A 16,838-nucleotide genomic window follows, 5' to 3' on the forward strand; every position below is an offset into this window, starting at 1 on the left:
TATTCAAATAAGTTGATACCCTACAATTTTCTAATCTTCTTTTTGATAAATTAAAATCTTTTTGTCTCGATATGATAATAATTAGGATTGAATGTAAACTTGAATGATTTTTATCTTGCTAATTATTAAATCGTCTATTCAATTCGATCATTTTATCGAATTCAATAAATGAAGAAAAGGATTGTCTCTTTGAAAATTATTTGAAAAAAAAAAAAAACCAAAAATTGGTAACTATAAAAAATCGATCAAAGCGATTTAATTTCAATGAATAGACGGAGCTGCATATTCATAGAACGAAGTTGAAGGCAAGTTCATAGGAAGTCTAAAGCAGTGCTATAAATTCATCGAATTGTAGGAAATTACAAGAATGAGAATAATATTTACTCGTTTTGCAATGATCAAAGAGGAAGAGAGAGAGAGAGAGAGAGTGAGAAATGGGAAAAAAAGAAAAATGGAGAATTTCGAGTGAAAATGATTAAATACATCGATTATTCGATTCCATAGTAATAAACGTTGAATTTCTTTAAAAAAAAAAAAAAAAAAAAAATATGTATAAGACTTACTCTCGACGGTGATCAATGACGACAAGTCTCATCGCCACTTCCTAAAAAATGACTCGAGTTAATAAATTATAATAATATGTTTTATTTTTACATATATTATGTAGAAGCATAATAAAACGAGAATGTACACATGCATGTTACATATATATCTTACAATCACAGTAATTTTTCAATACTTCAAAATTACACAAATAAAATAATTATAAATTATACAATTTATATTTAAAAGAAAAAAGTGAATTTTATAAAATTGTTATCTTATAAAAAGTGACTTATATTTTAAGATTTCAAAATAAACAAAAATTCCACTTATCATAATCAATTTCATGAAACTTTATATAAATTATATAAATTAAGAAAAAAAATATATATATATATATTTAAATCTTATTTAGATCTGTCATATAAATTTATAAAAAAGAGAAAAAAATATTTAACATATGTACCAGATATATTCATCTATAAAAAATATATGCACATTACATAATATATATATATATATATATATATATATATATATATATATATCTATTCCGTATCGGTTAACACTCAAGTATCCCTCGTTTATCTTCGCTGATTATATTTCCCGTCAAAAGTACAAATGCATTCATGAATAAAAGAGGATATCAATGATACGAACTCGATCTTGTTGGTGCAAATTTTTAGTGCAGATGATGTTGGTACTCGAAAGGCCTTTCCAGATCGATTGGTAACACGAATTGAGAATGGAACGAGACGTGACGCGGATATGACGCTCCAAACTACCTTTGCAATTTTTCGTACTCGTTTCGACACTCCTCTCATGTTTACTCGATTTCCTTTATGTGTAATTAAGGATATCGTATGGGTAGTCGACTCTCGTCGATTAAGATCTCTCTCTCTCTCTCTCTCTCTCTCTCTCTCTTTCTTTCCATCTTTTTCTTTCTTTCTTTCTCTTTCTCCCTTTCCCTTTTTCTTTCTCTCTTTTTTTATATTTCAAGAGTGAAATCATAAATTGTTTTTTCGATTAAGGACAACTGCACGGATTTTCAATGATTCGCTTTATTTGCGTAAAGTAATTTATAAACTTCTATTCCTTTAATGTATTCGTTTTGAATTATTATTATACAAATATAATAAATACATTGTTCTCGTGAAGAAATTTATAATAATAATATTAGTGCTTAAATTGATATCACCCATAGACAAAATAAATTAATTATTATGATCGTTGTTTAATTGATAATACAAACACAAGAAACCTATGTTATACATATATATTCTCATGAGGAGAAGATATAGTAGTTAGGACAATAACGTTCTAACGTTATCTCGATATCCGTTTAGAATTTAAATGCAGAGTACCATCAAACGTGGCCTGTGTTCGGAATTACCAGGTTTCCCGTGAATTCTCATAAGGTTCTCGTGTTACGTAGATTATGGTGTCCGAGGTCGGTGCATCTTGATTGAGTGAAAAGCAGACCGACGCGTTTTAGTGGCCTTTGAATTGCATGGGCATGTAATAATGTTCTGTTTCGAGAAATACACCGAATTATCGCAGCTTAATTTGATTATCATAAACATTCGATTTTAATCGAACTTTTCTCATAATAAAAAATTAAAAATAACCAATAATTTTTCATTGTACATTTTAATTGTTCATCAAATACAATCAATTAAAATTCGAAAGGATAGTATATTGAAAATAACAAATTCATGTAAAATATAATAACCATATTTTAATAAATATTTCATAAATCTTAAATCACTCAATAATAATTTTTCGAACTATTGTTTTAATGCACATTTTAATTCGATCTTTAAAAAAAAAGGAAAAAATTAGATTGCTGGAAATGTTAAATACACTGAATATATTATATAATAATAATTTTTCTTAAATATTTCGTATACTGTATAATAATATAGATAATCCTTAAAATAATCTTTTGAACTATAATTTTAATCTACACATTAATTATCTCGCAAAATTCGACTGTTAATATTTGAAAAAAAAAAAAAATAATATATAGGAAATAACAAATGCACGAGAATGTAATAATCACTTTTATTAAATATTACATAAATTAAGAATCTCTCAATAATCTTTCGAGCTTTTGTTTTACTTTATTAGATCTAGCAATTATTTAATATAAATTAATTTTTAATAGTTATATGTCGCATCAATGATCGTTCAGAATTCTCTTCAATTAAAATATCTGATATCAGCTTGGCGGTAATCGCTAATTAGCAAGTTATCTAATATCAGCGCTTGCGTAATACGGACATATACACACACATACACACACATTCTATTTCTCTCCCTCTCTCTCTCTCTCTCTCTCTATCTCTCTATCTCTCTCTATCTACCTTTCTTGCTCTTTTCCCTCTACTAATAAACGAGATTGCTCTATTGTGTACGTAATAAAACCAACGACAAAACCAACATAGACTACACTACAAGGCTGCTTTTGGGTTGAAGAACATTGAAATACAGACGGCGTTAACATTTTATATCCGATAACTGTCACATTAGCAGGTAGTAGCTGTCCTCTTGTCTGCTTAGTAGACTGACCGTTCCTTTCTAGAAGCAGATAAATAAATTGTAACGCAAATGTTATATTTTCTAAAATGTTCTCAATTTACTGTTATTCACATAAGTCAATTTTTAAGAAATAACAACGAAAGAAAAATAATAATTATTAATATTATTTATTTTCTCATACTGATGTGATATGAATCAAGTATTACATGTAAGTTACATTTTACATATACATTAAATTTATTTAATTTATTTTACATATTACAAACATAATCTGATTCGTTAATTCGGAATATAGAATAAGGAATAAAATTAATAATTTTCCTGTATATCATGAAATTAACGATATGTTATAAAAAAAAAAAGAAAATATATATATATATATATATATATATATATATATATTGTACATTCTGTTCTGTATAAATATGTTATATTTGTAAGAGGAAGAACGTATAAAAAAAAAAGATACAAAAATAGAGATGAATTAGATCACAAGGTGTGAAACATATAAATGATTCTAATCAATTATTCTTTGCACGAATCGTAAGAGCATCGCACATTGAATCGCGAGTCGATCGAAAGGAAACGTTTTCTCTATTCTTCCGTTTGAACGAGTAATAAAATTTAACGTAGGACAAAGTAATTAGAAAATGAATTAACGCTCAAATAGAAAACGTATCGCATCGCCCGAAGGATTGTATCCGAGGATTGACGCAACTTGTACAAGCAACCAAGAGGCGTGCCTAAAATTCTCTATGTAACACCATGTGACACAGATTCAAGATCGCCTTTCTTGAAAGCCACGTGAGTCACATTCGCCGCTAACTAGCTGTGAGAGAATTCTTCTCAACGACTGTTTTCCCTTCGTTTCTACGCAATCGACATGGAATCGATCAATTCAATAGATTAAATTACTCCCTTTACGAAATCGATATCTTAGTCCTTATCTTCCTGTTTATCCTTTAGGAATATTATAATTTTTCAATATTTTATAAGAATAATAAAAAATATTATAATTAATTAAGATATTATTTATTACGTAAATAATATTAGGATAAATAGAATCGTTTGAATGAGTTTCTTTTACTGAAATCAGTATTTCATTTCTTTTTTCTTCTTATTGATCACTTACGAATATTCTAATTTTCATAAATATTAATTCATAAAAAAATAATAATAGTACTAATAGTAAAAGATCTTAATATATCTGAATCTCTTTTAATGATATTTAATAAAAAAATAAATTTGTTTTCTATAGACAATTTATGACTTTAATTAAATTATTATTAATTTATGATTTAAGATTATAGACAAAAAAAAATTCAAATGAGAATCTCTGAATCTTACTTGATAATAAATTTGTATTTCATAGAAAATTTATCACTTGATATAATGAAATTATTATTAATTTATGATTTAAGATTATAGACAAAAAAAAATTCGAATAAATTATATTTATTATTTATAGAAAACATTTGTAGATATCTTTCGATGTCTTTCGACGTCTTTCGGCAACGCACGCTACAAAACTCAATCGTCCCTCAGTTTTGAACATCGAAAACTTTCTTTTCACAAACACGACGTATTGCCGATTCTAATCGTAAATTCTCATCGTGACGTATACTTTCTAATAAAGGCGCCACGACGATGTTACGCGATCCTGTTTCTTATCCATTGAGATGAGACATCATCGTAAAAGAATAACTTCGTATATGAGAAAAGAGAGAAACAGCTATTTATTTCTTCTATGGAGAATCTCTTAGATCGAAATTCTATTTCTCTTTGGTATACATATATGGATAGTATCGAGAAAGTTTAGATATCTTATAGCATTTTTATCCAAATGCTACCATACAAACGACGAATGTTTCATATGGAATCTTAAGTTTCGATATATATATATATATATATATATATATATATATATATATTTATATATATATATTTATATATATATATTTATATATATATATTTTTTTTTTCTATGATTCATCGTTCAATTTATCGAACGTATTTTTATTTAAATTGGTATAAAACAGATATAAAGAAATAAGATGGAGAAGAAAGAAAGAGAAGAGTTATAATCGTAATATTTCGTCGTAATCGAAATTGTTAAATTCCACACGTTATTCTCTGTCTGCACTCTCGAAACTTCCGCGGTATATACGAAGCGAATAAAACGCGCTCCACATATGTAACGACGCACGTGTTCTTTCATTCGTTCAGTGAAAAGAGAGGTCCGGCTATGGATAAATCGTAACGGAGAGAGAATCGCAGAGACACCCAATCCTTCTTTAGTTCTCTCGAAAGAAATAGTCGTGTGACTTTGTCGTTGAAAGACTCACCATCTGTGCGTCAAACTACATTACTTTCTCTCCTGATCTTTAGGAAGTTCAACGATCGAATATTGACTTGAAAAATTATTTTAGAACAACTTTATACCTCTCTTATGAAAAAGTATAACGACATTAAATCCCTCGATCCCTGTTATTTGTTATTTTGTTAATTTTATATATATATATATATATATATATATATATATATTTATTTATTATATATTTCTATATTATATATATATATGTAATATATAAATATATATATTTATTTATGGATATATATATTTATAGATATATGTGTATATAAAATTATAAGTTACTATTGAGATAGTACATTATTTAAGAATTAATATTCATTCTAACGAATATTGAATACAATGTTTTTAATTAATGTTTTAATTTTAAATATAAATCTTATTTTCAAAAATTTATCTCTTTAATATATTATCATAAAAGAAATATTTATAAAAAAATTGAATATATTTTATATTCATTTATAATCAATAATACAAACATAACAAATATACCTTATATATGTATATCTTCGCAAGAAGAAGATTTAGTTAGAACAATAACGTTCTAACGTTATTTATCATTAACGTATTAGATAAAATATATTTAGAAAGAAAAGAACAAGATTATGTAAATTAAGCAAATAGGTGAGTTTACAAATTAAAGTATATAGTTTTATTTGGATTTGCTATGAGATTAAATCAAGAAAGAATGAATAGAAAATAGTTGACTTTATAACGAAAGGGCACGTAGCATGGAAGAATCCTTTGCTTGTGATAAATTACATCCTAGAAAAGGCATTATTTGCAATTCTGTATTGCGATAAGTGGTGGCAAAAATTGATCTGAACTAAGTAGAAATGTATTATTTGAATACTGGCCAAGAAAAGAATTTGTAAAACGATATATTACTTTCTCTCTTTTTTATATACCATCGAAACATGTATTTTATGTCATAAAAAAAGCAGTACTAATCAAGCCAATAAAATTATCATTTTCAAGATATTTGCGAACGTATAACTTCGTTAAAATATTGATTAGCCCTATTTTAATTGACATCGAAATAGCCGAACAATCAAAACGATTGTTCACGACGTCATAAATCGACTTTTGTAAGAGGAACTGCCGGCATACCATTGGGAGCCACTTGATATCGCATCTCCTCGATTGTAACCTCGATCTCTCGATGCTCCTTTCTCGATCTCTTCCATGCCGACAAAAAAAGATCCGATCTCACATTCGATTTGAGTGGGACGTAACGAGCTTTATATTCGTCGATTAATAATCCTCTCGTTTGTACAAATCTAAAAAATAGAGTAACGAAGCGACTAATATTATGCGTAAAATTTAGCGCCCTTCAATGAAAATCTATATTGAATAAACGATATCTTTTTCTTCCTTAATCTGCCTTTTTATCACATGTGTACGTATTTTTATATCTCTCTTATATGTTTACTTATAGTTTAATGAATAATTACTATTTAACTTTATTACTTTTTATTTATTACTCTGAATCAGTGGTTAAAATTATCTTTTATATTAGATCGTGTATTAAGAAATAATTAAAATATATAGATATAATTAAAAATTACTATATCTATATTAAACGTTAAATTTTTATTTATAATTTACAAAATAATTTTTATCTATTTACTTCTATACTCGATAAAAATGAAAATTAGCCTGTTTTAATTGTTAAAATTATCTTTTATATCAAGTATAAAAGATAATTTATATAAATTTAATATATACATGTATATTATATAGATATTTTACCTGGGAAATCTATAAAGTATGAATATTGGATAATTACGATATAATGCATGTACAATGAAATACGCGCATACTTTTTTTTTTATATATATTCTTGTAAAATATCAGGTCGCTTATTTAATCCATGATGTAAGTAATGTTCAAAAAATGGAAAAATCATAAAATCAAAGCTAATACGAATTTCATTCAATTCATTTCAACGACTAACTGATCCTTTTTTTCCGGTCGTCAATTAATCTGTGAAACGTGAAAAATAGATGGAAATTGGACGAATGGGAAACGAATTTCCCTAAATGAAAATTTCGAAATTCACAAGATTGAATTTTCGACGAGTGCAATGTACGTTTCACGCAGATTAAACGTCCTTCAATTCGATTGACCTGATAAATTAAAAAAAAAAGAAGTCAGTATAACTGTCACTATTGGATCCGATTTCTCTTTCCATTCTTTGTAAATAACATTCATTGATCCCATACTTTTTTGTTTTATATTTAAACTTTTATAACAATAGGTTGCTTTTTTCTTTTTTTTTTTTTTTTATAATATTATATCATTTCATTTTTAAATCTATCTCATCCATTAGATATTATTTATCTCAAGCTTTTTAATTTAATTCTTTTTTTTTTTTTTTTTTTTTTTTTTTTTAATTTAATATCTCTGACATCATTCTCTCTTTCTTTCTTTCTATTTTTTTCAGATTTTGCGAAATCAAAAAAAAAAAAGGAACGATAAGAATCGATTGACATGTTACCAATATCATTTAATTTTTAATTTATATATCATTTACTATTATTCATTTCAAACTGTTTAATTTAATTTTTTTTTTAATTTAATGTCTCTAACATCAATCTTTCTTTTTCTTTCGATTTTTTTTTTTAAATTTGCAAAATCACAGAAAACAGAAACGATAGATATCGATCGATATCGTATCAATACCATTTCATGTTTCATTTATATCACTTATTATTATTTATTTTAAGCTTTTTAATTTAATTTATTTTTTAATTAAGTATCTCTGGTATCATTATCTCTCTCTTTCTTTTCTTTTTCTTAATTTGCAAAATCGTAGAGAAAAAAAAATGATAGGGATCAATCGACATCGATTAAGGTCACGATTTTCGATCGGCAGGTCACGTGACGTTGTCAAAGCATTCTCCAATTCACTCGTGAGATTATAGTTATTTCTTTGCTTCTTTCGCAACGGAATGTAAATCAGTGTAAAAATCGAGAGAATGCTCTGGGCGTGTTTCTTCCTCTCTATGCCATATTTACATGGTACGTGTGTGAATGAAAGAGAAAGAGAGAAAACGAAATGAGCTCCATCCATTAATTTCCTCCTCTCTCTCTTCCTTGCCCGTTCGATCTTTCGGGTGAGAAGATCGAGAAGTAGATACGATCGAGTCAGAAAAATAAATATTTCGCTTCGAAAATGACGGCTTGATAATTATGAGTGGTATTTAAAGACATTTGCATCTCTTCTGCATTATCTGAGATAATGTTGTTGGTCATATATATGTATATATGTATATATATATATATATACATACATAATACGTATATAAATACATATATATATATATATATATATATATATATATATATATATACGTTTATTATATGCATAGTTTTCTACAATATTTATAATTATATTTACTATATATATATATATATATATATATATATATATATATATATATATATGGAAACATATCAATAACTCTTAAAATACATGTATTTACTATTTACTATTTACTATTTACATTATATTTTTTATATGTTTCTATATACTTTCTTGCTTATTTATTTTCCTATTATTTTTCGTGTATTTCTCTACAATATATATTTTCTTGTTCTATATCTTCTTATCAAAATAACATATGTATGTAAATAAAAAATCCGATCTAAAAAATAAATATATTTTTTATAAATTATCTTTATATTTTATTAATTATCGTATGATTTTACGTAATAACAACTTTGTGTTCTATGTAATTCGTATTAATTTCTAATCATTATTTTAATATTAATCCATATATTCTATCTACTTAAAGCGAATTAATAATGCTAAATTTACGAGAAAAATATCGTCGAGAAAAGAAAAAAGAAAAGGCAAGTAACACGTGCGACATCGGCCACTCGACGGTACATCGATGATCCTCGAAAAGAAAGAACGAATTCCGTTAACCGCATTAATTCAGCAATCGCGTTCGTTCTTCGTTCGTTGCTCGCATTGCGATATCGCTCGTTTTGACAGCACGAGGACAGACTGTCAAATGTAGCACAAAGAGAAAAAAAAAAGAGAAGAACAAAAGAAAAGAGAAAGAGAGAGAGAGAGAGAGATCTTTACATCGATTAAATGCTCACTTCGCCTTTCGACAAGAATCCGTTACCTCGTTCAAATCCTGAGAGTTATACGACCGGAAATTCTTTGATGGCTCGATCCTAAAACGTCCGTTTTGATTTTAAGAGTCATTAAGCTCGAGATGATACAACTGTCAATCAACTGTGGAATTGGATGTAAAGAAAGAACTAAAGTAAAATTGCTTTTTTTCTTTTTTTTTTTTTATTTTTTTTTTATCTTTTTTTTCTTCTTTAAATTTTTCGAGAATTTCGAAGACAAACTTTTGTACGAATAAAAGTGTTAAACAATTTCTTATCCTCATAATCTTCTTTTCTTCTTTTTCTTTTTTTGTCTTTAGAAAAATTAAACATATAGTCTTACGAAAATTAATTAAAACGATTATTATTGCAACTATAATAATTGAAAAGACAAAAAATTAAAGTAAAATTATTTCTTTAGATTTTTTCCCAATGATTTAGAAGACAAAGAAAATTATATCTAGTATGAAAAAGAAAAAAATGTTACGTAATTTATGCTAATAATGAGTTTTTGTTTTAGTAAAATTATTTAAGTATAAATAATAATGAAAATAAAAAGAAAATTTTTCATATTATTATTACGATAATTGCGTTTTTCACAATGTTCTATTTTGTACTCGTCTTCTTTGATCATCGATCTTTTCTCGAGGTAAAAGAAAGAAAAAAAAATAATGATTCCCATCGAAAGACGATTGCCATCGGGGTAAGCGAGAGAACGCCCACGCACGCACTCTCTGTGGCCGTTCCCACGATCCAAAGAAACAATCGCGTTTACTCTTTCTCATCGGCTCTCTTTGAAAAACAGCCGACGATACGTCTGAATAATGAACTACCAGAGTCACATGAATATCCTGTTATTCATGTAATTAATGTATTTTTAATGAACTATCTTCGTCTTCTAAATCATTGAATTACGAAACATATAAAGAAAATTATTATATTAATTATTTTTCAATATGTATTTACTAATTACGTTATTATTATATTTATAATAATATAAATTATTTATTCTCATAATATTATTATTATTATCATTATCATCGAAATTATTTATTGTATTTTTGTATTATTATTATATTCATGATACATTCAGCAACAAAGAAATCGATGATCGAATCGAATTTTATCGAATGGAGTAATATTAATTCGACTAAATGTTTTCAATAAACTTTCTGTCATTATTTCATTTATCTCATATTATTAAAAAATGGCTTTTCATGTGAAATATAAAAGAAATACGTCAAACCACGAACAAAATGGCCTTCACTTTGTTACGCAATCTCTCTCGTGGATTTCGAATATATATATATATATTTTAAAAGCCCATCCGGCAACATCAGCTTTTTAACGTATTGTTAAAATAGACCGCTATTAATAATAGTTCGGTGAGTGCGGTACGTTGTAAGCTTTCGTTCGGAACATGAATCCACTAGACTTTTTGAAATTTATCGTCAAAGGAATACCTTTTAAAAATTTCACAGCGAAAATATAAAATATAAATTGACTCATTTTATTTATATCCGCAATTATATTAAAAATTAATAAATAATAAAATAAATGTATATGGGATTAGTTCGAAATGAATTTAACAAAAAGAAAAATAATTATTATTAAAAAAATCTTTATAATCGATCAAAACGGATAAAATTATTCGTCCTAATCCCTTAAATGCATATATGATTGCTCATAATTGGTCAAAATGACAATATATAAGTTAACATTAAACGAGTCAGTTTAATCGTTAAATTTTGTACAAAAAACTTTATGATAATGTAATTTTTCTCGTTAATTTAACTTTAAAAATAAAGAACTATTTAGTAAGCTAGTATGATATTTTTTTCTTTAACATCTTGGAAAAAAAAATCTTGTGTTAAAGTATTAAAAAGAGAAAAGTAATGTTTTTATTTTTTTTTTTTTGTTTTGTTTTGTTTTGTTGAAAAACGAAAAAACAGTTGAGTTGTTTCGTCTCACTGACTGCCACCAGAAAAGAAGCCGAGAAAAAGGGAAGTAGTCGAGACACCACGGGAGATCGATGGCGTTTATTGCGACCACCTGTGGTTTATCACTTTTATCCATTACCAGCGTGATAAGCAGTCGTCACTTTCGCAAATACACCGTTCTTGGCATGATTCTTTCGCAAATCATCGAACCAATATCGAGATCGTTCTGACCAATCGCCAATCATTGTCAAGATAACGGTACGAATATAAATTTCATCGATTAACAATATCTTCTATTTTCTCTTTCTCTCTTTTTTTCTTTTTTCATTTTTCATCTTTTTTACGCAATCGATCTCGCAATGCAAATATTTCAAAGACTTAAATCATGATCGTTTGAAATTTCAAAAAAATTTACTAACTTCTAACATCGTCAAATGGTATTTCCGTTAACACTTGAGAGAAACATATCCGAAAAAAATAATTAATCAAGATTTCCTTCGGTAAAGACATCTGCTTCCATGGCAATTCATTTCCCGTGGAAGTCGGTAAACCGACTAATGTTAATTCCAACGAAAGTCAAATATTTCCTGACCAACTTTTAATAGGAAGACGCGAAAATGAAAAACAAATAGTCAAGTATCTTCCTTAAGAAATATTTAATAATAGTAAAACACACGTGTTTTATTACATAACTGAATAAACTAATTCAATTAAATAATTGAAATAAATAATATTCGATTTAATTAAAAAATTAAATAATAATAATAATAATAATAATAATAATAATATCAGGGGGACCAGAAAGTAAAGTCGCTTTCTTAAATTAAATTCAAACGAATAAATTTTTAACAAGTTTTTATTTTTAATCACAATCAAATATCGACATGCGCAGAAACGACATTATTTTTCGGTCCCCCTAATAATAATAATAGTAATAATAATAATAATAATAATAATAATAATATAAAATAATATGATCGATTTAATTAAGAAATTTTACTTATTACAAAATAATTGATTTTCTCAACGATTCTAAATCATCTATTCCGTTTAAAATTGTAAAAGAGAAAAACAATAATAATATCGATCGGAGTGTCTAGGTTCCGTGACTGGGCATGCTACTGGGAAACGTGGAGAGAGCGTGTCTCTTATTGACAGCAATCCACGTTTTGTTCGGCAGAGGTGTCAATGCGGAGACATTCACCCTTGGATACATCACCGGTTCGAAACGACGTCCAGGGGATGGAGAATACGAGCGTCCGGGTGTTCGGATATCCGGCGCCATCACTCTCGCTGTCGAAGAGGTAATTTCATTAAACGAGTTCTGTTGACGTTAATTTATCTTATCAATGAAATGAAGGAGAAAAAACGAATTTCGAAATACCGATTAGATATTTTTTTTTTATAAATTACTTATTTTTATATTTACAAGGATTTATTTATTTCTTAGTTGCATATATAGTAAATACAAATGTTAAATCAATGTTCTCAATGAATATATTAATTTTTCTTCAAATAATAATCCACCTCCGTGTATATATAATCGAACGTTATATAAAATAATTTTATTTGTAAAATTACTTTTTTATTAAATTTGTTATCATTAATTGATTATTTTTTCTTTTTTTGTTTTTTTACAAAATTTATTATTACTAATTGAAATTTATTCTACAAAAGAATAAATTCATATTGGAAAGACGTAATCTTATGTAAACCATATTTACATTGAGTTGCTTGATTATGATAGGTGAATGCGGGAGAACTCGGCAGACAAGGTCATAAGCTCGATTTTTTGGTCGCTGAGACGTATGGCGACGAGGAAACCAGCATATTGATGACAGCTGATCTCTGGAAAAAGAATGTCAGTGCTTACATCGGTCCACAAGAGAGTTGCATTCACGAAGGGAAAATGGCTGCTGCGTTCAATCTCCCAATGATATCATACGTAAGAATGAAAAGATTTTATCCTTGAAACATTCTTTATTTGATCTTTGACTCTCTTCTACAACAAATACTATCAAATATTTCAAAAACGAAAGAAACAAATAATATCTGAATGAATTAATTCATATAGACATATGTTAAAATTAACGATATTACAATTAAAAAATGTTATCATGGCTTTATTCGTATTTTTATATTTTTGAAAAAAAAATTTTTAATAAATTTACCAGAGAAATTATATAACACTATGTTAATAATTTCTATGAAAATTAATTCAATAATCAATAGATTAATGATAATAAATTTTAAGATTTTTTTCTAATCTCAAAATTCTCCGAAGAAAATTCTTCTAATTTTAGAATAATCCTAGATATAAATGTTCGTTGCATCATTCTCGTTGCATTGGAAAGAGAATTTTCTGTCGGCGATAGAACAAAAATCGAAGGTTTTCTTCGAAACAATTGATCACTCTTACACCAGCATCCGTTCAGGTTGTTCCACTTAAATCGAAAGAGAGAGAAAGAGAGAGAGAAAGAGAGAGAGAGAGAGAGAGAGAGAGAGAAAGAGAAAGAGAGGAACAGAAAGAAACAGAGAGAATCACAAGTGATCGTACAGACGCTTCTCCGCGTTTTGCTCGTTCGATCGTTTTTCGCTCGACGTGATCCGATGTTGCAATGTTCGGTTTAAAGCTACCGTTTAAAGGAGAAGGGTAGAGACAAAGAGGAAGAGAAAGAGAGAGAGAGAGGAAGAGAGAGAGGGCCATCCAAGAGAAATAAATTATTCTCGTTCCTCGGAAGAATACGAATGCAAAGACTCGACGTTACGACACGTTTTATGCGATAAACTTTTCCTCGTCCTTTTGGTCGAATTATTTTATCTATCATGGGTAACATTTGAATCCTTATTAAATCAAGATTTATTTTTGTTCTCTCTTTTACCAATAAAAAGGATACATTATTCTAATCCTAATCGTTAATGCTTCAGAAAGGAATTTAATGTTATAAGAAAAGACGTAAACACGATTTTTCGAATTTATTTACGGGTATCGATCAATTAATTAATATTTTTTATATATAAATTTTTTTTTATACGATTATAATCGTAAGTGACATTGTTAATATGAAAAATATGAATATTGATATATCAGGAATGAAAGATTAGTCTCTTTATATTTATAACAAAATAATTAGAATAATTTATTTAATTATCTTCTCGGTGAATAAAAAAATATTCTACATGAGGAAATATCAAGAAAATTTTTCGAGATTCTCAATACTTCAATATTTATGAATAGAAATTCATAAAAAAAAAGAAAAAAAAAATAGGACTCGTAGTTCTCATAATTTCACGAGTGATTTAACATCATCGAGGAAAACTAATGGCGGTCCAATTAATTCTGAAAAATTTCTCATACCCGTTCACGGGAGAACGAATCTTTTCTATATTTAATCCATGATTAATATAACGGGATACTCTTTTGAGGTGTACTCTTGATTCCTACTCTTTATGATAAATTCGAAAATTTATTGTCGTGGTACATTTTAATATCTCACTAAACAGCTCCAACCAATCGTTGTACATTAACATCACCCATCTCTTTTTTTATAACCTACTAATAGACTCAACCTAGAATCCAAATACGAATCTTTAAAACTAATTTAACTTGTATTGTTACAACGTCGTTTCTCTTCTACATTTTCTTATTTTGAATATCTTTTATCTATCTTTCGACGGATTAATTAATACAAATTGTTTTTATTCGATAATTAATAAATTTTCAGTTAGTTTTTATCTGACAATTATTATTTTCTAATCGTATTTTTTCAGTTCTGCACGCATCACGAAACCTCCGATAAAAATAAATTTCCAACCTTCGTTAGGACTCGGCCACCCGACACACAGATATCAAAATCTGTGGTTTCCGTTTTAAAAGCTTTCAATTGGATGAAGGTTAGTACTTTTATGAAATTGTTATTGAACAAATTTTTTCCTTCTTCAATAAATCTTATCTTATGGGATTGCAGGTGACGTTCATGTATATGAACTCGTCATTGGTCGATTTCAGTAAAATGTCAACCATCGGAACAACGATCCTGTCGTCTTTCGAAAATAATGGAATTACAGTTAATTTCCTTCGTTGTTGGAAGGATCCTTATTATTTAATGAAAAATGTGGAGAATCCGTTTAATGAAATTGTCAAAGAAACTTATCGGGAGACTCGAAGTAAGTGAAACGAAGTACATTTCAATGTAATTTATAATGTATATACAAATGTAAACCTTATAATGTAACGATTTTTAATCATTCTCTATCATTTTCTCTCACTTTCCTCCATTCTTTCTCTTTTATCTATTTATATTAACAGTAATAATTCTATAATAAAAATATACAAAAATTACATATATTAGTCAAAAGAAAGAAAGGAAAGGTAGTAGAAAATAATTAATAAAAAATAAAGATAGGCAGAAAATAATTTGCAAAAATAGAAAAACAATTTGTGAATAATTATATAAATTATTTCAAAATCTTTTAAACAATATAAATCATTAACAAAAAATTTCCAATTAGTCACGTTACACACGCTATAAACACGGTATATCTTATATATTAAAAAAAAAAAAAAAAAAAAAAAAAAAAAAAAAAAAAAAAAAGAAGAAGAAAAAAAAATGTTGAATTTCATCCTTTCGAGAATCAAAATATAATATTCGATCGACTACTAATATCTACTAATTTAAGTGAAAGAAAAAGAAACTCTTTGCTTGTTTCACGAATATATTTGCGATTAACTTAGTTCAAGAGGAACAAGATCCTTTTTCGTTTCGTCATGATGCGTAAGCATTTTTTTTTAACGAAAAACGTTTTGTAACGCGTTCGACGTCGTTCGAATCGAAAGGATCGATGACGTCCCACATAACTCGTACAATACTTTCTCCTTACGACTTAATTATTTCGTTGGTCGTAAGCAAAAGGATGTCTTCATCGAAAATCCAATTATTTTCATTGGCTTATCGTTCTCGTCGACAAAAATGATACGCATTTTTTTTTTTCTTTTCCTATCGATTGAACAAGAACAAAGATCGGAGAACCCGCATAAAAATTCTTTGATTTATTCGACGAATAGAACAAGGCTCCTCACTCACGTGAAGAAAGAGGAATAACCCGCATCTCTATCGTATGTAGGATATTTCGTGCAACCGAGTTTTCGTGATAAGAATAGATATAACTCTCGAGTATCGTTAGTCACACGTCTATTTATAATTCGATTTTATCGTTATTCCAAAAATAAATTGGCCACGTTATCGTTTTTACTCGATTGGCGGGAAATTCGTAATTAATGTTGAACGAACAAAAAATAAACTGTACGAAGACGA

At 27.5% G+C, this 16,838-nt stretch overlaps 1 protein-coding gene across 1 annotated transcript in view; it reads left to right on the forward strand.

Annotated features, from left to right (window-relative positions):
- Positions 1-16,838, forward strand: part of LOC124946534 (guanylate cyclase 32E) — a 117,753-nt gene that overhangs the window by 89,616 nt on the left and 11,299 nt on the right. Inside the window, exons 3-6 of the mRNA XM_047487322.1 lie at positions 12,624-12,827; positions 13,271-13,468; positions 15,295-15,417; positions 15,492-15,690. Of these exons, the coding sequence (XP_047343278.1) occupies positions 12,639-12,827; positions 13,271-13,468; positions 15,295-15,417; positions 15,492-15,690 (709 nt within the window). The 5' untranslated portion in view covers positions 12,624-12,638. The remainder of the gene's footprint in view (positions 1-12,623; positions 12,828-13,270; positions 13,469-15,294; positions 15,418-15,491; positions 15,691-16,838) is intronic.

Source organism: Vespa velutina, chromosome 1, assembly GCF_912470025.1.
Source record: "Vespa velutina chromosome 1, iVesVel2.1, whole genome shotgun sequence".
Classification (NCBI taxonomy): domain Eukaryota; kingdom Metazoa; phylum Arthropoda; class Insecta; order Hymenoptera; family Vespidae; genus Vespa; species Vespa velutina.